At 46.0% G+C, this 26,483-nt stretch overlaps 1 protein-coding gene across 2 annotated transcripts in view; it reads right to left on the bottom strand.

Moving 5' to 3' along the window:
* The window catches only part of TDRD9 (tudor domain containing 9), a gene marked incomplete at its 5' end in the record, with an annotated part of 116,256 nt that overhangs the window by 37,268 nt on the left and 52,505 nt on the right, over positions 1-26,483 (bottom strand). For both annotated transcript variants that reach the window (XM_081229147.1, XM_081229148.1), the window contains 13 exons: positions 1,687-1,803; positions 4,220-4,273; positions 4,957-5,001; positions 5,407-5,470; positions 5,766-5,829; positions 5,918-6,083; positions 7,037-7,168; positions 7,960-8,057; positions 13,297-13,401; positions 16,551-16,608; positions 17,966-18,050; positions 18,201-18,255; positions 20,017-20,081. In XM_081229147.1, the coding sequence (XP_081085273.1) occupies positions 1,687-1,803; positions 4,220-4,273; positions 4,957-5,001; positions 5,407-5,470; positions 5,766-5,829; positions 5,918-6,083; positions 7,037-7,168; positions 7,960-8,057; positions 13,297-13,401; positions 16,551-16,608; positions 17,966-18,050; positions 18,201-18,255; positions 20,017-20,081 (1,108 nt within the window). The remainder of the gene's footprint in view (positions 1-1,686; positions 1,804-4,219; positions 4,274-4,956; positions 5,002-5,406; positions 5,471-5,765; positions 5,830-5,917; positions 6,084-7,036; positions 7,169-7,959; positions 8,058-13,296; positions 13,402-16,550; positions 16,609-17,965; positions 18,051-18,200; positions 18,256-20,016; positions 20,082-26,483) is intronic.

The following is a 26,483-nucleotide window of genomic DNA, read 5'->3' as shown; positions in this document are numbered from 1 at the left end:
TCATTTTATCTCACCAATATACTAATCTCATCCCAGAATATCATCTACAATATAAAAGATGAGCTTAATGTTTAAAAAAAAAAACAACAACAACAACACTGGACCTTTAAACCAATCAAGCAGAAAGTCACAAATCTGGTTACTTCCCCAAAACTGAAACACTTTCTACATGGTCTTTCCTCCAAGGAGCCTGAGTACTTCTCAGAATGAGGTTTAGAAAACAGTGGTGAGTTGAACAAGGATACAAATGATTGAACACACAGAGCCCCGGGGGTTAGCCAACTTTTTCTACATTTTCCCTGACATACTTACTTCTATGGGTCAAGCCCTTTCCCAAATGTTTAGATAAAATTACAATTAAGACACTTAGATTTAGAGCAGCAGGCTTGCATCCAATATTCACTTCTAAAAGCACGCTACGAAGAGTCCCTTCTTCAATAAAAATATACCATATGAAACATAAACCCATGGAAGACTCTCTCCTAAACTTCAAGTAATTTTACATCCAGAGAAATAGTCCATTTCCCAGCATCCCCCAGTTTACAGGATCCACCTAGAACCCAATTCTGTATGCATCAGCCAAACACACTGACACATACAAGAGGTACTCCTCCTCTGAGCCCCTACATCAGAAGCACTGGCCAACTTTCTAGGACACACTTCCCTCTACACAATGCCTAGAAGGTTCCATCCAACAAGCTAATTTGATCATGGCCTCCAAAGTTAAAATAATTTTTCAGTGCAAGGAAAGAGCCACATAATAATATTAAGAGCATTTTTACTTTCTTAAAAGCCAAAACAAAAGGATCTCTCCAGAAGCAGTAATAATATTTAGCAGTCTTTAGAAACACTACTCCAGAGATTAGAAATGGGTCTGGATCATCAACTCAATGACATGGAAAACCTAAACTAGGTAAGACCAGAGTTTTCCCTGGTGCCCAAACACAGTACGAACACTATGGACCTAAAATCTCCTGTGAGGCATGATTTGTATCAGAAAGTGGAACTAGGGCTTCCCTGCTGGTGCAGTGGTTAAGAATCCGCCTGCCAATGCAGGGGACCCCGGTTCGAGCCCTGGTCCGGCAAGATCCCACATGCCGCGAAGCAACTAAGCCTGTGTACCACAACTAGTGAGCCTGCGCTCTAGAGTCCGCGTGCCTAGAGCCCGTGCTCCACAACAAGAGGAGCCACTGCAATGAGAAGCCCGCGCACTGCAACGAAGAGTAGCCCCCACTCGCCGCAACTAGAGAAAGCCGTGCACAGCAACGAAGACCCAACGCAGCCAAAAATAAATTAAATAAATTTTTTTAAAAAGCCGTCAGATTTCTAATTAATAACTGTAAGCTTTCCAAATCATTAAAAAAAAAAAGAGGAGGAAATAAGCACTGTCAAAACCACAAGACCTGGGCTTCCCTGGTGGCGCAGTGGTTGAGAGTCCGCCTGCCGATGCAGGGGACACGGGTTCGTGCCCCTATCCCGGAAGATCCCACATGCCGCGGAGCGGCTGGGCCCGCGAGCCATGGCCGCGGAGCCTGTGTGTCCGGAGCCTGTGCTCCGCAACGGGAGAGGCCACAGCAGTGAGAGGCCCGCGTACAGCAAAAAAAAAAAAAAAAAAAAAAAAAAAAAACCACAAGACCTAATAAGCAGAAAGAACCAGGAAGAGACATCCAGGAAACTCCACAGTACCTGCAGGATGAATCGTTGCTCATATGTATACTCTTGGTCCATGACAGGCCGCCGGGAATCAACATACATGTTGAACTGTGAGATTCTAGTCTTCAATTCTTCATATAATTCAGCCACCTAAGAAAAACACATTGGGAGATGATGTCTCCAAGTGATTATATTATTCAGAATAGCGAATGCACTAGAAAAGTAGTACATAATGGGGAAAGCATTAGTATGTCTATGGGATGAAACACTGCAGCTATTAAGAACCATATTATTAGGACTTCCCTGGTGGCACAGTGGTTAAGAAGCCGCCTGCCAGTGCAGGGGACACGGGTTCGAGCCCTGGTCTGGGAAGATCCCACATGCTGTGGAGCAAATAAGCCCGTGTGCCACAACTACTGAGCCTGCAAGCAGCAACTACTGAGCCCACGCACCACATCTACTGAAGCCCACATGCTCTAGAGCCCGTGCTCCGCAACAAGAGAAGCCACCGCAATGAGAGGCCCGTGCACTGCAACGAAGACCCAATGCAGCCAAAAAATAAATGAAAAAATTTAAAAACTCATTTAAAGAACCATCTTATTAAAGATTAATTAATAAAGAATGGAAAGGATGCTCAATACAATATTAACAGAAAATACCAGGATACAAAGCTGTATATGCTTTATGATTCCAGTTTATAAGCACACATGCACACACAGGAAACCACTGCAAATGCACAAACACAGTCATCTACAGGTGTCAGAGGAACAGGAGACCATGATCACAGCCTTTGCTTTAAGTCCTTTAAACACTTCCGAAACCTCTGCCATAAACGTATACTTCTTTTGTGATTAAAAACAAGCAAAGAGGGGACTTCCCTGGTGGTGCAGTGATTAAGAATCTCCCTGCCATCTCAGGAGACGTGGGTTCGAGCCCTGGTCCGGGAAGATCCCACATGCCACGGAGCAACTAAGCCCGTGCGCCACATCTACTGAGCCTGCGCTCTAGAGCCCGCGTGCCACAACTACTGAGCCCGCGCACCTAGAGCCCGAGCTCCGCAACAAGAGAAGCCACCTCAATGAAGAGGAGCCCCCGCTCACCGCAACTAGAGAAAGCCCGCGCACAGCAACAAAGACCCAATGCAGACAAAAATAAATAAATAAAAAATAATTTTATTTTTAAAAAATTCTTCTGTAAGACTGTAGTATTGATACATACAACTTCTCTAATTACAAATCAACTGAAAATTATGCAAGTCACTTTCTCTGATCAAAATGCAATAAAAAACAAAAATATTAACAAAAAAACAAGATACCTAAAAATATTTCTACCTGGAAACTCAAATATTCTTCTAAAAACTCTGAATCAAGGAGGAAACGAACACTAAAATAAGTTACAGACAGGGATAACAGTGAGATCCCTACATGTCACAAATCAATGAGATGTGCCCCAAACTGTACTCATAAGAAAATTCACAGCTTTAAATACCTTTAATTAGAAAGATTGAAAGTATTAATAAATTAAATTCTCATCTCAGTAAGCCTAAAAACGTAAACCAATAGACACAGAAAAACTAAATAAATGGAAAAAATTAAAAATCAATCCTTTGAAATCCTCCACCTTTCCCCTTCCCTCAAAACACCTGCACAGTAAAACTGACAAATCAAACCAAGAGTAAGTTCTCTGAAAATAAAAAAAAAACAGATTGTCTTGCAAACTGTGCAATAAAGGATTAAGTCAGCAGGCCCGGTTGTCCACACCCTGGACATTCCAAAGAAAGGTTTGGCTCCTGGCAGCTTACCTCCAGGCCCTTGGAATATCCTGCCTTGTAAGAGTGACTTTGTTTACCTGAGGCCTTGGACACAACAAACAGTTCATGGTAGCAATGTGACTTCTGTATGGTGGGGACATACAGTATCAGTAACCTCTGGAGAGGTTAAAAACTAAGGAAGTTAAGGTCAGCCATGTGGGCACCCCACACTTATGCAACCAACCCTCAATAAAACCTTGGACGCCAAGGCTCGGGACAGCCTCCCTGGCTTGCAGTACTTCACGCGGGTTGTCACACATCGTGCTGCCCAGAAGACTGCACCTAGGGCTTCCCTGGTGGCGCAGTGGTTGAGAGTCCGCCTGCCGATGCAGGGGACACGGGTTCGTGCCCCTATCCCGGAAGATCCCACATGCCGCACAGCGGCTGGGCCCGCGAGCCATGGCCGCGGAGCCTGTGTGTCCGGAGCCTGTGCTCCGCAACGGGAGAGGCCACAGCAGTGAGAGGCCCGCGTACAGCAAAAAAAAAAAAAAAAAAAAAGACTGCACCGGGAGAGGACGGCTGCAAGCCGGCACCTGGTCTCTCCTGGCTCCTCCCACCCGCCTCTTACCTTTGCTGACCTTAATCTGTGTCCTTCAGCTGCAGTCAACTGTAACCGTGAATGGAACACATAAGTTCTACCAAAGCTGGAAACGAGGATGTACTTCTTGGATACTCTCTGCTACCCTGGGTATTGCTGGTACTTGATAAACATTTGATAAGTCATCTTTACTTGCATTCAAAGAATTTATAACTTACCTCTCTAATTCTCTTGATTTGAATGTAATTTAACCGTCCCCAGTCAAGTTCATCCTTTAAATACATAAAAGGATAATATTCAATATTAATGTAACAAATGAGAGCTAATTTGGCTACTGTAATACATATATCTCAGCTAAAAGTATATACCAAAAAGAATATATCCCAACAAGAAAAATAATATGGCTGACTCTGTAAAAGGTGCCTTTCACGAGTAACTCATGTAGTTATTTTAAGGATACATCTAGGCATGGCAAATTTAAACACACAGACCTATCAACAATCTTTTGAATCTAGTCAGTTTAGAAGGAGAAGAACAACATGCAACCACGCCCACCCAAAAAAATGAAGGCTAACAGGTTGGTTTTTTCAAGCCCATTTTCTAAAACTTTGCTGAAAACAGCAGAAGGAAAAGCTTTGGGTTTCTTAGTTTTGAGCCAACATGCCGAGGCACGTCCCACAGGTATTTAGTACTGGCAGCTAAGAGGCTCCTGACACAGGAAGGGTCACTACTACCCAGGGGTGGGCGACAGGCAGCACGGCTGCCTCTGGGAAGTGACTACAGCTGAAGGTGGGCCCAGGAGCTGCCCTGGCCTGCGGACCCTAAGGACCGTCCACAGTGACCTCCACTCAGGCTGAACACTGCCAGTTCACACAGAGCGCTGAGGCTGAGCTAGAGAAGGCTCAGGAAGCTTCCACGACACGGGCAGCCATCCACAAAGAAACAGCTCACCGACCTTCGGATGCCGCAGCTCTCCTCTTTGTCTGCAAGTCTGCCAAGCCTAAAAACAAACGATCCAGAGTTTCAAAATAAAAAAATTTGGTTAGTGAATAGAGTAAGTCCAATTTCAACATATTTTCACCACAGAACATTTACAAATTTAATTTTTCCAATCTACTTCATAGAATTGGACTCCCACCCTCATCTACTTCTCCCAACACAATTTTTTTTTTTTGTCTGTGCCGCGAGGCTTACAGTATCTCAGCTCCCCGACCAGGGATGGCACCTGTGCCCCCTGCAGTGGAAGCGTGCAGTCCTAACCACTGGACCGCCAGGGAAGTCCCCATCTCCCAACACACTTTGCTTACTAATGGACATCGGCAACCCTTACGGTGCTTCTGGTGGAGACGGCATGTGCTGACAAGCGGTGGCAGCCGCCTTCACAGCTCACGCTGGGAAAACTTACCCTGAACGCTTCAACAAGCGCAGCACAGTCACTCTTACTGTTGCCACAGAAATCCACTTTGCTCCTATAAACAGACGACAAACAGTGTCACTTGACACCATTAAAACACAGTGACTTTTTTTTGTGTGTGTGTGGTACACGGGCCTCCCACTGTTGTGGCCTCTCCTGTCGCGGAGCACAGGCTCCGGACGCGCAGGTTCAGCGGCCATGGCTCAGGGGCCCAGCCACTCCACGGCATGTGGGATCCTCCCGGACCGGGGCACGAACCCATGTCCCCTGCATCGGCAGGCGGACTCTCAACCACTGCGCCACCAGGGGAGCCCCAACACAGTGACTTTTAAAAATATGAAGTTAAATACCTATATCCATCAAGATGCTGCCTAAAAGGCATCACAAAAAAATTCTTCAAAGAAAGAGATGCCGCTAACAAGAGAAAAAACAAAGAGAAGATAAGACTGTTGGAGTAGCCTTACATTACCCTCCATTACCGCTTCTCGGCTCCCACACTCACCTATAATAAGACACTCATCTAGACATCCAAACACATGTCCGAGGACTATGAGTTTACCAAGTTGCTGATTAACAGGAAGGTGGGCTAAAACTCTTCCTAAGAAGGTCAATTCACCATCATGGGGGTTTTCATCTCCTCTCTGCCTACTCACCGCAAGTGCTCCAACCTTTATAAAATAAATTAGTGCAGTTAGCAAGCACTGATTTATTCACACTCTTTTCTTCTTTAAGGCAGGGAGTTTAAAACAGGAAACGACCAAATTTTGGTGAATAAGGTTCTAAAAGATACCTAAGTCAACGTATGAAAGATTGATACTAAAGTTTTTTAATTCATTTTTTGATATTCAGAACACATTTTATTATTTTTTAATGCTGGGAGGTGACACTCAAGCTACGCCACAAAAGTCTACTTAAGTCCCAGATTTAACGAACATGGCACGCGCAGCACTAAACCAAACCTCCAACCACCACGTCGCATGGTCACTCAGCCAAAACGTACAGACTGTGCACAGAAAACGACATCCTCAACTTGACTAAGTGTATTTTACGGACGCCCAAGCAGGTACCCAAGGTATCAGGGGCAGCCCCAGCTTTGAGGGCCCGAGGCAGGATGTCCACAGCCCCAACAGGTGGAGGCGCCCAGGCCGGGGCGCTGGGCACTGCAAGCAGCGAGAGCGGAGCGTGGGTCGGAGGAGAGTCAGAGAATCACGGGAGCAGGGCAGGGCTTCCGGCAACAGGAAGAGGAGAGGCTGGCATGAGGGTGAAGGGCAGAAGTGGAGGGGCAGTGGGCAGGAGGCTCACAGAGCCAGGGCAGGAGAGCGGAGCTCTACGGCTGCCACCTCCCATCCGGCGCTCCTCAGCCCCGCCCACAAACAGCAACCCCCCCCCGGGGGGCGGGGTGAGAGAGTAGGAGCTTCGGCTTCAGACCACTAACAAAGCTGGTCTGAACAACATATATAAAATCTGGAGTCAAAAATCAGTCACGACATGCTTTTCCAAGCAAATGCTGATTATTTACAACTGTCAAAATACCTTAAAGATATCCACAGTATGAAACTTCTAAAATTCACCCAAAAAATCTTAGCTTTTCCTAACAGGAATAAGTATCAGATGGTCCCACCTCCTTTAGCAGAAGGATGGTGCGTTCAATGTCACTCAGGCTAGGTGGAGAAAGGGCTGTTGCCAGCAGAGCCCTCGGTTCACCCATATCAAGTAATTTCACTTTCAATATTGTGCTTCCTAATGGACAACGCTGAAAAGAACAAAACTGAAATTTAGAAACAGTAAAAATAAGTAAATCAATTAACCTATTCACATGACTAGTATTTTAGAGAGAGAAGGAGAGAAAAAGAAGAAAGGAAAACAGAGAAAGAGGGGTGGGAGAAGGAGAGAGAGAAATGGGAGATGAAGAGATGGGGGAAGAGAAGGAGAGGGAGAGAGAGAAAGAAGGGAAGATGGAAAAGGGAAAGGGTGAGAAAGAAAGGAGAGGAAGCGGGGAGAGAAAGGAGAGAGAGGCAGGAGAGGAAAGACAGAAGCCAGGTCCACAGCACGAACTATAAAAGCACACAGCAACAGCGTCTGTGGACAGTCCTCCTACAGGGCCAGAAACGTGACATGGGTGTGAAGTCCCTCACTGGTGCTTAGTGAATAGAAGCCAGTTCTGTGATTAAAGATGAGTTTGAGGGCCTCCCTGGTGGCGCAGTGGTTGAGAGTCCGCCTGCCGATGCAGGGGATACGGGTTCGTGCCCCGGTCTGGGAGGATCCCATATGCCGCGGAGCGGCTGGGCCCGTGAGCCATGGCCGCTGGGCCTGCGCATCCGGAGCCTGTGCTCCGCAACGGGAGAGGCCACAACAGTGAGAGGCCCGCGTACCGCAAAAAGAAAAAAAAAAAAAAAAAGAAAAAAAAAAAAAAAAAAGATGAGTTTGATCAGAAGTGATTTTTCTGGAATCAAAATCATACGACACTCAAAATTATATTAAACTATTTAGCAAAACTGTCTACAAAAAACAAACTATGTCATAAAGATGACCAAAGTTTATTACCAACATCTCAGGAATGACATGGTCGGGGATGGAGTTGTCCCAGAAATCCTTGTATATGAGTCTGTAACAGTATCCTTTAGATACTCGTCCAGCACGGCCTGCAAAGGAGAAACATTCAAACTCTGGCATTAATTACTTTAACACTAGCATAAAGATATATTTAAGAATAACCATTAAATATTAAGAAAAACTTCCGTTATCTTCTACCAAACCAGGTCAGTTTGGTAAAAACTTCAGAATAAGCGTTAGAAGTGATCTTCTATATACAGATTAAGTGCTGACTCCTACTCAGTGATGTGTAGTGGAAAATCCAATGCATATTTCTAAAGAGAACCACCTTGGCCCCAAAATACAATGGCAATCAAAACATTTTAAATACCACACATCTCCTGCAAATGCATAGTTTATACTGGTAAAAATACAGAGGTCACCAAACGAAAGTCATCAAGCTGGCGAGAGAAGCCCCAGTGAAATGGCTGGTTGCTACCCATCCCAACACCTCTGCAAAGGCGTCCTTCAAGACAATGGCTTCATATGAAATGAGTGATCACATGCAAACAGCTCAAAACCAGGCCTGGACCACGGAGACCATCCCATAAACGACTGTTCTCTTGTGATGGTATTGCCTGTGCAGTGGAAACTCCTTTATTCCCAAACATAATAAAATCTGAGAGAGAGGAGACAGGTGGGGAGGGGGGATCCTTCACCAATACTCAGCTTTTAAAACATGGGGCAGCCCAGGGAGGAGCTTTCCTTCCCCGCCTGTGGAGCCTGGACCCCTGTCCCCTTCTGCCCCCACCAGCTGTCCTGCCACAGGAGACGGAGGGCAGAGTCCAGACTGCTGCCTCCGCCACCACCGACCCACCGTATCGTCAAATGACAGGACTGTCTAGATGGAAAATCCCAAGGTAATGACAAATCCAAAATCAACTCCTAGAACTAGTCAGTGAAATCAGCAAGTCACAGGGCACAATACCAACACACAAAAATCAATCACATGTCTATACACTAGAAACGAGCATGTGAAAACCGGAATTAAAAACGCCATCACAATCATTATACTCCCTCCAAATGAAAATGAATACTTAGGTGTAAATCTAGCAAAACATATACAGGGATCTGTAGGCTGAAAATAACACAATGCTGATTAAACAAATCAAAGACGACCTAAATAAAGGGAGACACAGTATGTTCAGGGATATGCAGCTTCATCACAGCAAATATATCAATTCTCCACAAACTGATGTACAGGTTAACACAATTCCTAGCAAAATCACAGGAGGCTTTTTTGTGTGTGAATATAGACAAGATTATTCTAAAGTCTATATGGAAAGGCAAAGTAGAACAGCTAAAACAATTCTGAAAATGAAGAATAAAGTGGGAGTAATCCATCTGTTTCATGATAAGTCTTACTATAGAGAGATAAAGACAGTGTGGTATTGGTGGAGAGAAAAACACACAGATAATAGAACGTAATGAAGAATCAGAAATAGACCCAGACAAGTACACCCAAGCGATGTTTCACAAAGGTACAGAAGCCTTCAATGGGAGGAGAACAGTGGTGCAGGAACAACTGGGCATCCATAAGCAAACCTCACATCATCTACAAAAGTTAATTCAAATGGATCACAGATACAAATGCAAAACATATCTATGAAATGTCTAGAAGAAAACACAGGAGAAAAATCTTTGCAACCTAGGGCTAGGTGAAGAGTTTTACACATGACACCAGAGGCATGATCCATAAAATGAGAAACTGGTAAGTTAGACCACACCAAAATTTAAAACTTTTTCTCTATGAAATACCCTGTTAAGAGGATTAAAAGACAAAATATAGACTGGGTGAAATACTTGGAAACCACCTATCTAATAAAGGACTATATCTAGTATATATAATATAAAGAACTCCCAAAACTCAACAATAAAAATACAAACAATCCAGTTAGAAAATGGGCCAAAGACTTGAACAGACATTTCACTGAAGAGATACAGAAGACAAATAAGCATAAGAAAAGATATTTAACCTCATTAGCATTAAGGAAATGCAAATTAGAATTGCAATGAGATATTATTATGTACCTTTTAGAATGGCTAACATAAAAAATAGTGGTACACCAAATGCTGGCAAGGACGTGAAAAAAACAGATCTCACACATTGCTGGTACAACTGTAAAATGGTACAGCAACCATGGAGATAGTTTGGGGCAGTTTCTTATAAAAGTAAACATATACTTACCATACCACCCAGTAACTGCACTGCTGGGCTTTTATCCCAGAGAAATGCAATTTTATGTCCACACAAAACCTTGTACATCAATATTCACAGTGGCTTTATTTGTAATTGCCAAGAACTAGAAACAGCTCAAATGTCCCTCAACAGGTGAATGGTACTGTTGACCTTAAAAATAAAATAGTAATTGGGACTTCCCTGGTGGTCCAGTGGTTAAGACTCCAAACTCCCAATGCAGGGGGCCTGGGTTCGATCCCTGGTCAGGGAACTAGATCCTGAATGCCACAACTAAAAGATCCCAAGTGCCGCAACTAAAAGATGCCGAGTACTGCAACTAAGACCTGGCGCAGCCAAATAAATAAATATTCAAAATAAATAAATAAATAAAACCGGTAATTTTACCAGCAAAATGGGATTATTCAGAAATAGCAGAGAATTGCAATTTGGGACAAGCAAGCTATGGCAAAAACCATAGGCAAGTCCCATATAAGGAAGACGAACATTATTTTATAGAGAAAAAGGAGGAAGCTGGGAGGGGTTGTTTGGAACATAAGTCCACTGGAGAAAAGCGAGAGTTCAGGGTGGGGATGGTTTCTCATTGGCTGAGTTGCTGGGGCAGACGATTTCTTGTGGGAGATGCCAGGCACGGTTTTTCCTGTTGGGGCCTATAACTGATGCTTCTTTCCTGTTGCTGGTTCTTGTGGGCATCTGAAGTTGGCATCTTCCTGTAATTGAGCTCCAGTGGTACTTCAAGTGGTACTGCACAAGAGCGCCCCCTTCTGACCTCCCCCTCCATTTTAGAGAGGTTTCCCTTTACTCATTTTCAAAATACAATGAAATATGATTCAGCAATAAAAAGGAAACTTTTGACACATGCAGAAACTTGGATGGAGCTTAAGGACGCTACAGTGAGTGAAGAAAGCCAGTCTTAAAAGGTTACATGCGGTACGATTCCACCTAAATACTGTCCTTGAAAGGCCGCAGCTACGGCTATGAAGAAGGGGTTCGAGGTCGGCAGAGAGTAGCAGGGGACAGTGTGACTAGAGGTGCAGCACCAGGCAGCTCCTTCAAGGCAGCTGGAACAGTTCTGTGTCCTGACCGTGGCAGTGGCTACACACGGGATCAACTGGAGAGAAGCCTGCATGGTGTGAACCTGGGCAACTGACTAGGGTCCGCGGTCCAGCCCTGTGCTGACATCAGCTGCCTGGGCTGACGCTGCACCGAGGTAGGAGGTGTCACCAATAACAAGCTGAGATGCTGGGGCTAGGGTTCAAGGGACTCTATGTACTATATTTGCAACTTCCTGTATGGGAAAAATTTTCTAATCATAGAAATTTTGAACATACAAAAATACAAAGGATACAATTCCTATATCTCAAGACTGACCCAAAAATAATCATTTTAAACATTTTTGTGTATCTACTGGGTTGGCTTTTTTCCATTACACCTTATGGCAAAAACCAAATGAACTTTTTGGCTAACAATATTTCTAGTCACTTCTTCTAAGCATAGTTTTATGTTCTGGGTTTTTTTTGGTGGGGGGGTTTGAGATGATTATAACAATACATAAGGTTTTTCAAAGGTGATGAGAAGCTCTCTATGACCGTATTTCAGTGACTCCTTAATCATTCTTTTTTTTAATTAATTAATTTTTTTTTTGCTGTGTTGGGTCTTCATTGCTGCGCGTGGGCTTTAGTTGCAGCGAGCGGGGGCTACTCTTCCTTGCGGTGTGAGGGCTTCTCATTGAGGTGGCTTCTCTTGTTGTGGAGCACGGGCTCTAGGCGTGCAGGCTTCAGTAGTTGTGGCACACGGGCTCTAGAGTGCAGGCTCAGTAGTTGTGGCGCATGAGTTTAGTTGCTCCACAGCCTGTGGGATCAGGGCTCGAACCCAAGTCCCTTGCGCTGGCAGGCGGATTCTTAACCACTGCACCACCAGGTACCTTAATCATTCTCTCTTAATCCCTCTCCAGGCAAGTCATGTCAAGAGAGGTAACACGACAACATGGTTAAAGTTGCGGGCTGTAGCCGTACGTCTGGGTCCTAGTCTCGGTCCCAGCACTTCCCAGGGTAACCCGAGCAGGCTACTCCTTCTGTGTGTCAGCTGCATCACTGAGAAGTTGGGGTGTTAACAGCGCGCTACCTCACTGGGGGAATGAGGGGTAAATGTGTAAGTACACGGAAAACACTTAGACTTGTGCCTGGCCTGTGGCAAGCATTCAATAAATGTGGCCTCTATTCTGGTTTTTTTGGGGGTTTTTTCGGTTTTTTTTTTTTTTTTTTTTTTGCGGTATGCGGGCCTCTCACTGTTGTGGAGCACAGGCTCCAGACGTGCAGGCCCAGCGGCCATGGCTCACGGGCCTAGCTGCTCCGCGGCATGTGGGATCTTCCCGGACCAGGGCACGAACCCGTGTCCCCTGCATCGGCAGACGGACTCTCAACCACTGCGCCAGCAGGGAAGCCCCTATTGTTTTTTGATGTGGTAGCTTTATGACCCAACCCAACAGGTATTCTTGGAGCAGTCCTTCAGCTGTCCTCCCTGAAGGCTCTCTCATAAAGCACAAGCTGCGTCTCAGTCCATGGCGAGAAGGCTGTGCCCTGGGGCCACTCCCCGCAGGCAACTGCACGGCCACTGTGGCCAAAGCCCCGCCCACCCAGCCCCGACACCCTGGCCCCGACAAAGGACTCCACACCCTCGTCTCCCCAACAATACACCATGTGCACTCGCAGAAAAGGCTGACCCCTCCGTGGAGCCAGCTCAACTCAGGAAAAAATCATCCCAGAAGGATCAAAACTTGGAGACAAGTCGGAGAAAGGACTAGCAGCAATTAACAAGTGACCCGCACAGCTTCCGTAACTAGTCACTGTGAAAGGCGAGAGGACGCTCATCCAGTATGTGCAAAGGCTCTTACCTACTTCAATGGACACGAGGAGGATCGTGGATTTGAACAGAGAGCCTGACAGTATGAAATGCTGTTGCTTAGAACTTAAAACCGGTTCCAATAAAGGAAATCTCTGAATAAGACTAAACGTACAAAAAGCAAAAAATTCAAGAAGACACCCGAATGCGCCACCAACTCCTATTATTGTGCTGGAACACAAATGCCTTACCTTTTCTCTGATCACAACTGGTTTTAGAGGCCCAACTCAATCGCAGGCTCTGGTAATTCGTATCTTCATCACAAACCAGAGTTCTAGTCAAACAAAAATCTATAACTGTCATTTAAAAAAGGGAATGTAAATACCAGGCTAGCAAGACATAATTGTGTAACAATCACAATGTACAGCGACAAGACAATTTATGAAACACACAGCCTTTAGAATTAGTGTACACACAGAAGCCTCTGGAAATGCACCGGCCATTCCCGACTGCCTAGGACGGGGAGGCTGGGGTCACATTCTTTCTTCTAAGTCCTGGGAGTCTGGGCAGAAAGAACATATGCCCCGTAAGAGCCCACACGTCATAATACAAGCCGACGCGGGCTGCAGCGACAGGCCGGCCTCACGGGGCTGCACAGAAGCACAGCTGAAGCGGGGGACTGCCAGGTCCCAATCCCATGTGTGCGCGGGCAGGGGGGACAGACGCTCAGCATCTCTGTGCTGCAGTGTCCTCACCCGTAAAACCCAGGGACAGGAGCCCCTGCAGCTCTCCCCAGGACAGGCGCTGCCGGCCCCTGGGAGGGGAGCAGGCAGCTGGGGGGGCGGTGCTGGCTCCTGTGCCCGCCCGCCTGGGCCTGGGCCTGCTCTTCAGCGCTGCGTCCCTCCTCAGGAACCTCCTGCTCACTGAGTGCGACACCACCACCACCAGCACCCGCCTTGCTGGCTCCCCAGGGCTCTTGAACACTCCCCCCGCCATGGCGTTGGGGTCTCCATTCCCACAAAAACAGTGCTGGCAGCGCCGAGGCCCTCGGTTTCGAGACCCCGTCTCCCACCTGTCTCAGCATGTCCTTCCCACCGCCCTACCTGACCCCCCCAATCTCAATCGCAAGCATCTTTCCCTGGCACCACCACCACCACCACCACCACCCCCCGTGCTGTAACCCTACCCCAGCAGTCCTTAAACCCTACAAACGGACCTGCCACCTGCGCACGTCAGGGCTGCTGCTAACTGTCCCCGCCCTGTCGCCTAATGACCTTCCTTCCCTCCTGACCGAGCCACGGGCTCCCAGCCCCCACTGTGACCGCTCCACACATCTGCCTTGACCCCTGGCCTCCCGTCACCCTGCTCTGCTCAGCTGACTCGACCCCAGGCCTGCTGATCACAGCTCTCCACCTACACTGCGCAGCCCAAGTGGCGGGAGCGGGAAGAAGAGAAACAAAACGGGCTGCAGGCTGACGGCGCCCTTTAAGCTCCCGGTTGCCAGCGGCCCTCGGGACTCAGGCTGCCCCGTCCATCCAGCCTCCTCACACCTCCGGCACTTCCTGTCCTGCTCGCTTTCAGCTGAGGCCCGGCCTCCGGCTCACGGGGAATGCAGAGGCCATCAGAGGACCCTGAGCCCCCTCGGCAGCACCCCGCCGCCCACATCGGCCTCCTCCCCAGGATGGGGGCCAAGCCGCCCACCAGGTGCCTCGCCCCTCCCCCACGCCGGCTCCCACGCGTCCTCTGCGCCTCTGGGCCCCGCGCCGCCTGGCACACACGTTCTCCTGGGCCCGCCAGCGCTCCGGCCGCTGCCCCGGCTCTCCGCCCGCCCGCCCGTCACAGAAACTGCCTCAGGAGCGCCGTCTGGCTTCACGACAACCAATGCGTCGGCGCCGACCCTCCGCGACCCCTCCAAGCCGGCCGCGCCCCCACGGGCTCCCCGCCTTGAACCGCCCGCTCGTGCTCCCTGGGCGGCGCGGAGCCCTGGCCCAGACCTCCTCAAGGCCGCCCCCGGGACATCCGCCGGCGTCTCAACAATCCGGGCCAGTCTCCGCCGACTCCCGGGGGTGGGGCGCACGGCAGGGAGTCACCACGAGCCGCGAAAGCGCTGCACCTGACCCCTCAGCAAGTCAAATTCCCGCAGGCTCCGCAAGGAACGGCCGTCGCCGCCTCTGCCCCCCCCCTCCCCGGGCTCCCCTCCTAAAGCACCCGACTCCCTCCCGCCCTCTCCTCGGCCTCGTCTCCGTCTCCCCCCCACCACGCCCCCCACAGGCTATCGAGCGGACCTGACGCGCCGTCGTTCCTCCCTCACAAGTCGCTGACGTCCCCGGCTCCCTCGGGAAAAGCTGGAGTCTCCGATGCCCTGGCGGCCTCCGCTGGTGCCCCGGTGCCCGGGACCCCCCTGACCTCGCCCCGTCCAGCTTGCCCGGCCTCCCGGCTGTCCCGCGCTCTTCCTTCAGGGACTTGGCGCCTCCCGTCCCTTCTACAGAAACGCCCTTCCCGCAGATGCCCCCCACTGGCCGCTGCCCCCTCCTCCACCTCTTCCTCTGGACATGCCGCAGTCTACCTGGCGGCACGTGGGTGGTTGTCTAACTGATCGCCTGCGTGTCAACACCCGCCCCCCCCATGTGTCAGGAGAAGGGAGCCTCGCCTGTTTGTGCACTGTCCCCGCAGCACCTGGACGGCCGCTGGCACAGACGGAGCGCTGCCGTGGCGCCGGCTGACCTGTCCCAGCCACACTGGCCACCTTGCTGCTCCTCGCAGCTGCTCCCCACGCTGTCCCGCCTCTTCCCACGCTCACTCCTCACCCAAGTCACGCCTTCCTCAGCTGTCAACGTCCTCACAGAGGTGTTCCCACATCGCCCCGTCTAAAAGGTCATTTACCCAATTAACTGTAACCCCTTCCTCTGACTTATTTCCCTACATAACAACTACCTCGACCTGAAATTGCACCTATTGTTTCCCCTGCTAACTGCCTGGCTCTCCCCCCGAAGACAACACGCCTCCCTCGCCCCGTACGCCTCCCTGCCTGCCACCGGGAACGGCGCCCGGCAAGCGGCAGGCTCCCGAACGTGAATTAACGCAACCTCCCAACGTCATCAAGGACACACACGTGGGAGACCAGACTACGAGCGGCCTCACCCCGAGCTGACGTGGTGTCTTTCTCAACGACCTGCAGCAACGGGGCGGACTCGGGCCCCTCCCTCCAGTCACTGTGTCCAGCGGGGGCAGCCCCAAAGCTCTCCTATTGCCCACGGCGCCCCGAGGACGCCCCCGATCGCTTCCTGTGTGTGTGAGTAGCTGCGCCGCAGAGGTTGCCCGGCTGAACGGACACGTGAGCTCAGAGGAGGGCGGGGGAGAGAGAAGTCCAGGAGGAACTTCGGAACCCACTTTCCTACATTCTCTCCTCCAGAACAGGGCAAGAGACAGGGAAGAACAACTCCTGAGGGACACACAGGCTACAAATACTATGGTTTATGTTGTGAGGAAAACAGCAGGATCTCACCGTATTTGACGTCTGGAACCGTGACAGAACTCTCCGCAATGTTGGTGGACAGAATGATCTATCAAACATCAAAAGAAGAATCTGACATGCTCACTATATACAGGAAATCATTAGGTACTGGGCTCAAATGCTGAAATTAGCCATTTTTTCTATTTTATACAGAAGTCACAGTTAGTCAAGGGTCCTGGGGGCAGGGGACGAGGAGGAGGAGTCAGTACAGTGCGGGCTCAGCAGCCAAACCTGCTCTGAACCCCAGCGTAGGACCCTGGACTACTTAACCTCAGTTTTCTCATCTATAAAATGGAGATAACGATAGTATCTTCCCTATTACTTGAGTTAATAAACGTGAAATGCTTAGAACTGCTCCAGGCGTGAACCAAGTGCTCAATAAATATTAGCTATTACCTGTAGTACCAGCATCCAATCATTGGACACCTACTTCGTGTCAGGCACTGTAGCACTACCACAATTAAAGGACGGACATATATTATTATAATTAACCTTCCTAACAGCTCTGCAAGGTAAATATCATCGACTCTACTTTCCAACAGTAAAATTAAGTCAGAGAAGTGACGTGCTCAGAGGACACGCCTACAGGGGACAGAGACCCGTGTCACCTGTCCAACTCCCCGCGCATGCTCTTAACCCCTACACCTCAAGGTTAAGATACAGCCTTTTCCTGGTGGAATCATTCCAGGGGTCCCGTGGAAGCCCCTGATGTACAGAAAACCAGGCCCACGCAACACAGAAGGTTCATAAAAGCAGCAGGCAAGAAACAGGGCAAAGACAGCTCTCCCTGACCTCAGATATGATAGCTTCAGGGGGTCTTGGAATTACCCAGGGGCACAGAGCACAACCAGGCTAAAGTTCCCAGGAAGGTCTGCAGTACATAAGAGCCCTGAGTTGCCATGCAAGGTTTAGGCGGCCCCTAGAGATGCAGAACCTTCTCACTGGAATCAAGGGGGCTGGGCTGCATGTCTGGGGTCCCTGATGATCTCAAGCAGCACTAGAAGGGTTGTGATAAGACAATCCCATCATTCACACATAAAAAGGAAAATTAAAGAAATACTCTTAAACCAGGACTAAGAATGTGGGTTCTAACCAAAATCCCCAGAGCAGTGCCAGGGACAAGAGAACAGTCCCACAGTTTGAGAACTGCTGGGGGTAAGAGGCACTGAAATCCACTAGAAACAATGTCCTGAGGCTGAGGAAATAAAAAACCTTAGCAAACTGATTTATAAAATAAAGACAAAATGAAATAACATACTTGGCTCATCAGGCAAGTGCTTGTTTAGGTGACTAACCACCAGCTACAGAACATATCGCACAAACAGCTGGAATGTCAGCACTTCTCATTAGCAGTCTCTAAGGAAAATGTACCTAAGTGCTCAGAACTGGTCTCCCAGCTGTCCTACCTTTCTGTACCCAGGCACTGGACTTGAAAACACGTTATTCTGTTCTTCCAAACTCACACTTGAATGGAGTGGATAGACCAGTAACCTAAGAAAGAAGTAAATGAAATAAAATATCCATAAAGAGTAGATATATATGAAAATGAATAACTACTCATTGAGATCATTAAAATTATTTAAGGTAGAAACAATACAATGCTTTACAAGTAAAAATACAACAGTATCATTTTAAACACACCTTTTATGAACCATGTTTGTGAGAAGTTCGTGCATATAGTTTATTTCACCCAGACCTAGGGAAGAAAAAAAGTGGAGGGGGAAAAAAAGATTTGTATTTATTTCTAAAAAACAACCTTTAACTTAAGACGACACCTTTTATAAATACGGCTTTGACCAATTCATTTTACCTGACTTTTATCCTCTTCACCTAAATATATCAGAATTACAAGTGAAAAATGCCTAATGACACTGACTACCAGTAACTCAAAAATATGAGAAAAACCATATTCTTTCTATGTTTTCCTTTCCACAGCAATGACTGCCTGTGAGTGCTGGCCATATGAGATGAGTAATTTTACATTCCTCTCGAGTCCCCCCACTGGTTTTCCAAATGTCCTACTTTGATTATGCAAAATTTTACAACCAAAAAATAATATTTAAAAAGTTTTGGTCACAGAGACGTTTTTAAACTTTTTTCATAAGGTTCATATTTGTAAATAAAGCATGACTGCAGATATAATTAGTTAAGATGAGGTCACAGTGGAGAAAAATAGGCCTTTATTCCAAAAGGACTGGTGTCCTCGTAAGAAGACACCCGCACAGAAAACGCCATGTAACAATCAAGGCAGAGATAGAAGTACTGCAGCCACAAGCCCAGGAGGGCCAAAGACTGACAGCCAAGAGAAGCTGGGAAGAGTCAAGGAAGGATTCTGCCCAGAGCCTCAGAGGGAGCAGGGTCCTGCTGACACCTTGATTTTGAACTTCTAGTCTCCAGCAGAGTGAAAAAATAAATTTCTCTTGTTCTAAGCCTTCTGGTTTATAGCACTTTGTTACAGCAGCCCTAAAAAAACTAACACAGAACCATTCCCAAAAGATCAATTAATGAAATAAATGTATTGTCAAATGAACTCACATAAACACATAAAAGAAAAACAACAAACTAAACTGTGAAATATCATTTATACATATTTTATTCAGGCAATGTTTAGCAGTTAGAAAGCATTTATTTCACATCAGGTGTTCTTAAGACAGTACTGCCCTGACTCTACTTTGGTCATTTCTTCCTTGATACAATCTTATGCACACAGCAATCACTGACAAATATTTATTGGGACAAATGCAACTCCATACCACTGTCAGCTAATACTTGTTTTCTGGATATAAAACTAATCCGTATCAACCTAAGCAAAACATGATCAAAGTTTTAAACTCTCATGTTGCATTCCAAAGTAAAATGTTACTTTTATTCATGCTTTTTGTTCTCCACCACAATTAGCACAAATACTCATATGTTCTACATATTACCTTCCAACAACAAAAAATACATGCATTATTGTCATAAGGTTTCATCAAGCTACACCACTTGATTAAAAAATCAAAATCATCATTTTGAAAAAGTACAATTTAACAAAAATTAATCTTTAAGTATCTTAAGAGATTATTTTGTCAAATACTGAAGAAAAAGGAACTCAAGGGCTACCTTGATGATTTTCATGGTATTACAATAATGATATTATTATTAAATAAACTTTAAATACAGATTGATGACAATTACTTCACATTTATAACCATATATATGAAATAGCAAATTTAACATAGCCAATTTTTTCTGAAGGGGGTCAGACTGCCCTCAAAAAGTTAAACTGTTCATTATCTATGTTTTTAGCAACACAAAAGTTATAGTAAGAAGTCAAACCTAAAATCACAATTATTCGCATTCCCAGAGTCTAAAAAGAATAAACCCGCACAACAAATACCATTTTTCACAATATGTGCGAGACACAAACTAGTCTCCATCCAGCGCAGATTCTAGATCACAAAAGAATGACACTCACCTGGCAAAAACACCAGCACACTGCTCCGCTCTGACACAAATGGGGTGACTGACCAGGTCTTGGTCCTGTTAAAATGTGAAGTGCACAAATATTAATCAAGGCTAAGTAGCCATTGTTTTTCCAGAATCCTCATATTATGGCTCCTGACCCTAAAAGGTTCTTACATCTAGATCATCGAGTATAATATTCCTTCTTTTACATAAGAAAACACAGAGGACCCAGGACGTGAGACACTGTCCAAAGCCCCAGGATCACCCAAGGGACCCCAAGCCTCTTGACTACTTTCTCCCATAAAAACTCACTATCCGGAAAAGTCTTCTTTGAAATTCAGTTACTGTAATCCAGAACCTCAAAATACAAAACATTTAGAAAACCTACTACAAACAAAACTTAAACTCTAAGGAATCCAAACTATCATTAGAAAGCACTTTTATAGACCAAGATCTCAAACTGTCCTCTCGCCTCCCTGCTGCTATCAACATATTTATGTTGTGTGAAGTCAGAACTTTTGTTCCTCCACAAACCCTTGAGCCCCTCCCCTGTGCCAGGCCCTCCTCCATGCAGGCAGGCACAGCAGAAAGATAGACAAGGTCCCCACTCTTTGGAGCTTACATTCTAGCTAGAGAGACAGACAAGAAACAAGGAAATCAGCCCCTTCAGTTCAGCAGTAAGACCGTGACAAGAACAAACAGGGGACAAAGAGCCACAGAGCTGCAGTTACTAGTTTACCCCTCTCACCCCCTCCTCTTTCTTTGCAGTTACTGTTCCCAGGCACAGCATGGATTGTTGTTTCTTGACTGTTCCAAGAAAAAAATAAAGATTAGAGTGGAAATCAATGAAATAGAAAAAGAAAAACAACAGAAAAACAAAAACCTAGCTCTTTGAAAAGATCAACAAATTGACAAATCTACCTAGTTTGACCAAAAGAAAAAGAGAGAGTCCATATACTACAATCAGAAATGAAAGAGAAGACATTGCTACTAGTCCTAAAAAGACACAAACTACTGACACTGACCCACGAAAAAAACAGACAATCTGAATAGATCTATAACAAACAACAAGATTGAATTAGTAATTTTAAAACTACCCATAAAGAAAGCCCAGACCCCAATGGCTTCACAGCTGAATTCCAAAAAACAGTCAAAGAAGTAATACCAATTCTTCACAAACTCTTCCAAAAAAACAGAACATTTCCCAACTCATTTTATGAGGCCAGTATTACCCTGATACCAAAACCAGACAGACATAAGAAAACTACAGACCAATACCTTAAGAATATGAATGTAAAAATCCTCAACAAAATACTAAGTAAACCAAATCCAGCAACATATAGAAAGAAGTATACACCATGACCAAGTGGGATTTATCCGAGGGATGCAAAGTTGATTTAACATCTAAAAAATAAATAAAGACAAAAATCACATGATTATCTCAATAGACAAAAATCATCTAACAAAATCTAACACGCTTTCATTTAAAAAACACTCAGCAGGACTTCCCTGGTGGCTCAGTGGTTAAGAATCCGCCTGCCAATGCAGGGGACACGGGTTTGAGCCCTGGTTCAGGAAGACCCCACATGCTGTGGAGGAACTAAGCCCGTGCTCCACAGCTACTGAGCCTGCACTCTAGAGCCCGCGAGCCACAACTACTGAAGCCTGTGGGCCCAGAACCCATGCTCCACAACAAGAAAAGCTAACACAATGAGAAGCCCGCGCACTGCAACGAAGAATAGCCCCCACTCGCTGCCACTAGAGAAAGCCCATGCACAGCAACAAAGACCCAATGCAGCCAAAATAAATAAATAAATAAATAAATAAATAAATAAATAAATAATTAAAAAAGAACACTCAACAAACTAGAAATAGAAGTAAACTTTCTCAACCTGATGAAGGTCATCTACAAAAGCCCTCAGCAAACATGATTACCTAACGGTGAAAGATGGATGTTTTCCCCCTATGATCAGTAACAAGACAAGGGCATCCACATTTGACACTTCTTTTCAACAATGTACTGGAGGTTCTAGCCAGGGCAGTTAGGCAAGAAAAAGAAATACAAGGCATCCAGATTGGAAAAGAAGAAATAAAACTATCTTTATTCAATAGATGACATGATCTTATATACAGAAACCCTAAGGAATCCTCCTAGAACTAATAAATGAGTTCAACAAAGTTGCAGAATATAAGATCAATAAACAAAAATCAATTGTTGGGGACCTTCAAGATGGCAGAGGAGTAAGACATGTAGATCACCTTCCTTCCACATCAGAAATACATCTACACGTGGAACAACCCCTACAGAACACCTACTGAACCCTGGCAGAAGACCTCAGACCTCCCAAAAGGCAAGAAACTCCCCATGTACCTGGGTAGGGCAAAAGAAAAAAGGAAAAACAGAGACAGAAGAAAGAAGAGGGACGGGACCTGCACCTCTGGGAGGGAGCTGTGAAGGAGGAAAAGTTTCCACACACTAGGAAGACGCTTCACTGGCGGAGACGGGGCGTGGCGGGGGGAAGCTTCGGAGCCACGGAGGAGAGCACAGCAACAGGGTGCAGAGGGCAAAGCGGAGAGATCCCTGCACAGAGGATCCGTGCTAACCAGCACTCAGCAGCCCGAGAGGCTTGTCTGTTCACCCGCCCAGGGGCAGGTGGGGGCTGGGAGATGAGGCTCGAGCTTCGGAGGTCAGATCCCAGGGAGAGGACTGGGGTTGGCTGCATGAAGACAGCCTGAGAGGGCTAGTGCATCACAGCTAGCCAGGAGGGAGTCTGCGAAAACGTCTGGACCTGCCTAAGAGGCAAGAGACCACTGTTTCGGGGTGCGCAAGAGAGGGGATTCCTTCCCTGTCTACCCACAGAAGGCAGGGCACCGCCTAAGCAAGCTCCAGAGATGGGTGTGAGCCGTGGCTATCAGCTCGGACCCCAGAAACAGGCATGAAACGCTAATGCTGCTGCTGCCGCCACCCAAAAACCTGTGTGAAAGCGCAGGTCACTATCCACCCCCCAGCCCCCAGCCCCCACCCCCTGGGAGTCTACACAGCCCGTCACTGCCAGGGTCCCGTGATCCAGGGACAACTTCCCCGGGAGAACACACGGCGCGCCTCAGGCTGTTGCAACATCACAGCGGCCTCTGCCACTGCAGGCCTGCCCCACATTACAATTATGAGTACCTTACCCCTCACTTCCCCCTGGCCTGAGTGAGCAATAGTCCCCTAATCAGCCGCTGCCTTAACCACCTCCTGTCTGGGTGGGAACAGATGCCTGAGGGCGACCTACATGCAGAAGCGGGGCCAAATCCAAAGTTGAACCCCAGCAGCTGTGCGAACAAAGAAGAGAAAGGGAAATCTCTCCCAGCAGCCTGAGGTGCAGTGGATTAAATCTCCACAATCAACTTGATGTACCCTGCATCTGTGGAATACCTGAATAGACAACGAATCGTCCCAAAACTGAGACAGTGGACTAGGGAGAAACTGTAGACTTGGGGTTTGCTGTCTGTGACTGATTTGTTTCTGATTTTTATGTTGATCTTAGTTTAGTTTTTAGCACTTGTTATCATTGGTGGGTTTGTTTACTGGTTTGGTTGCTCTCCTTTTTCTTTTTTTAATTATTATTTTTTTATTTTAATAATTAAAATTTTTTTTTCTTTCCTTTTTTCTCCCTTTTCATCTCAGCCGTGTGGCTGACAGGGTCTTGGTACTCTGGCCTGATGTCAAGCCTGAGCCTCTGAGGTGGGAGAGCTGAGTTCAGGACACAGGTCCACCAGAGACCTCCCGGCCCCAGGTAATATCAATCGGCGAGGGCTCTCCCAGAGATCTCCATCTCAACGCTAAGACCCAGCTCCACCCAATGGCCAGCAAGCTCCAGTACTGGACACCCCATGCCAAACAACTAGCAAGACAGGAATACAACCGCACCCATTAGCAGAGAGGCTGCCTAAAATCATACTAAGTTCACAGACCCACCCCCCAAAACACCACCGGATGCAGCCCTGCCCACGAGGAAGACAAGATCCAGCCCAACCCACCAGAACACAGGCACCAGTCCCCTCCACCAGGAAGCCTACACAAGCCACTGAAGCAACCTCACCCACTGGGGGCAGACACCAAAAACAATGGGAACTACGAACCTGCAGCCTGAGAAAAAGAGACCCCCAACACAGTAAGTTAAACAAAATGAGAAGACGGAGAACTATGCAGCAGATGAAGGAGCAAGGTAAAAACCCACCTGACCTAACAAATGAAGAGGAAATAGACAGTCCACCTGAAAAAGAATTCAGAGTAATGATAGTAAAGATGATCCAAAATCTTGAAAACAGGATGGAGAAAATACAAGAAACGTTTAGCAAGGACACAGAAGAACTAAAGAGCAAACAATGATGAACAACAAAATAAGTGAAATTAAAAATTCTCTAGAAGGAATCAATAGCAGAATAACTGAGGCAGAAGAACAGGTAAGTGACTTGGAAGATAAAACAGTGGAAATAACTACTGCAGAGCAGAATAAAGAGAAAAGAATGAAAAGAACTGAGGACAGTCTCAGAGACCTCTGGGACAACATTAAACGCACCAACATTCAAATTACAGGGGTCCCAGAAGAAGAAGACAAAAAGAAAGGGTCTATGAAAATATTTGAAGAGATTATAGTTGAAAACTTCCCTAACATAGGAAAGGGAACAGTCAATCAAGTCCAGGAAGCACAGAGTCCCATACAGGATAAATCCAAGGAGAAACACACCAAGACACATATTAATCAAACTATCAAAAATTAAATACAAAGAAAAAATATTAAAAGCAGCAAGGGAAAAGCAACAAATAACATACAAGGGAATCCCCATAAGGTTAACAGCTGATCTTTCAGCAGAAACTCTGCAAGCCAGAAGGGACTGGCAGGACATATTTAAAGTGATGAAGGAGAAAAAACTACAACCAAGATTACTCTACCCAGCAAGGATCTCATTCAGATTTGATGGAGAAATTAAAATCTTTACAGACAAGCAAAAGTTAAGAAAATTCAGCACCACCAAACCAGCTTTACAACAAATGCTAAAGGAACTTCTCTAGGCAGGAAACACAAGAGAAGGAAAACACCTAAAACAACAAACCCAAAACAATTAAGAAAATGGTAATAGGAACATACATATCGATAATTACCTTAAATGTAAATGGACTAAATGCTCCAACCAAAAGACACAGACTGGCTGAATAGATACAAAAACAAGACCCGTATATAGGCTGTCTACAAGAGACCCACTTCAGACCCAGGGACACATACAGACTGAAAGTGAGGGGATGGAAAAAGATATTCCATGCAAATGGAAATCAAAAGAAAGCTGGAGTAGCATCATGTCAGACAAAATAGACTTCAAAATAAAGACTATTACAAGAGACAAAGAAGGGCACTACATAATGATCAACGGATCAATCCAAGAAGATATAACAATTGTAAATATTTATGCACCCAACATAGGAGCAGCTCAAAACATAAGGCAAATGCTAAGAGCCATAAAAGGGGAAATCAACAGTAACACTGTAACAGTATGGGACTTTAACACCCCTCTTTCACCAATGGACAGATCATACAAAATGAAATGAATAAGGAAACACAAGCTTTAAATGACACATTAGACAAGATGGACTTAATTGATATTTATAGGACATTCCATCCCAAAACAACAGAATACACTTTCTTCTCAAGTGCTCATCAAACATTCTCCAGGATAGATCATATCTTGGGTCACAAATCAAGCCTTGGTAAATTTAAGAAAATGGAAATCATATCAAGTATCTTTTCCGACCACAATGCTATGAGACTAGATATCAATTACAGGAAAAAACTATAAAAAATACAAACACATGGAGGCTGCACAATACATTACTAAATTACCAAGAGATCACTGAAGAAATCAAAGAGGAAATTAAAAAATACCTAGAAACAAATGACAATGAAACCACGACAACCCAAAACCTATGGGACGCAGCAAAAGCAGTTCTAAGAGGGAAGTTTACAGCAATACAATCCGACCTCAAGAAACAAGAAACATCTCAAATAAACAACCCAACCTTACACCTAAAGCAATTAGACAAACAAGAACAAAAAAACCCCCAAAGTTAGCAGAAGGAAAGAAATCATAAAGATCAGCTCAGAAATAAATGAGAAAGAAATGAAGGAAACAATAGCAAAGATCAATAAAACTAAAAGCTGGTTCTTTGAGAAGATAAACAAAATTGATTAACCATTAGCCAGACTCATGAAGAAAAAAAAAGAGAAGACTCAAATCAACAGAATTAGAAATGAAAAAGGAGAAGTAACAATGACACTGCAGAAATACAAAGGATCACGATGAGAGATTACTACAAGCACCTATATGCCAATAAAATGGACAACCTAGAAGAAATGGACAAATTCTTAGAAAAGCACAAACTTCTGAGACTGAACCAGGAAGAAATAGAAAATATAAACAGACCAATCACAAGCA

The sequence above is a fragment of the Mesoplodon bidens genome (assembly GCF_964165515.1).
Source record: "Mesoplodon bidens genome assembly, chromosome: 3".
In the NCBI taxonomy this organism is placed as follows: domain Eukaryota; kingdom Metazoa; phylum Chordata; class Mammalia; order Artiodactyla; family Ziphiidae; genus Mesoplodon; species Mesoplodon bidens.
Note: the sequence above shows the minus strand (reverse complement) of the source record. Positions and strands in the feature narration are given on the sequence as shown.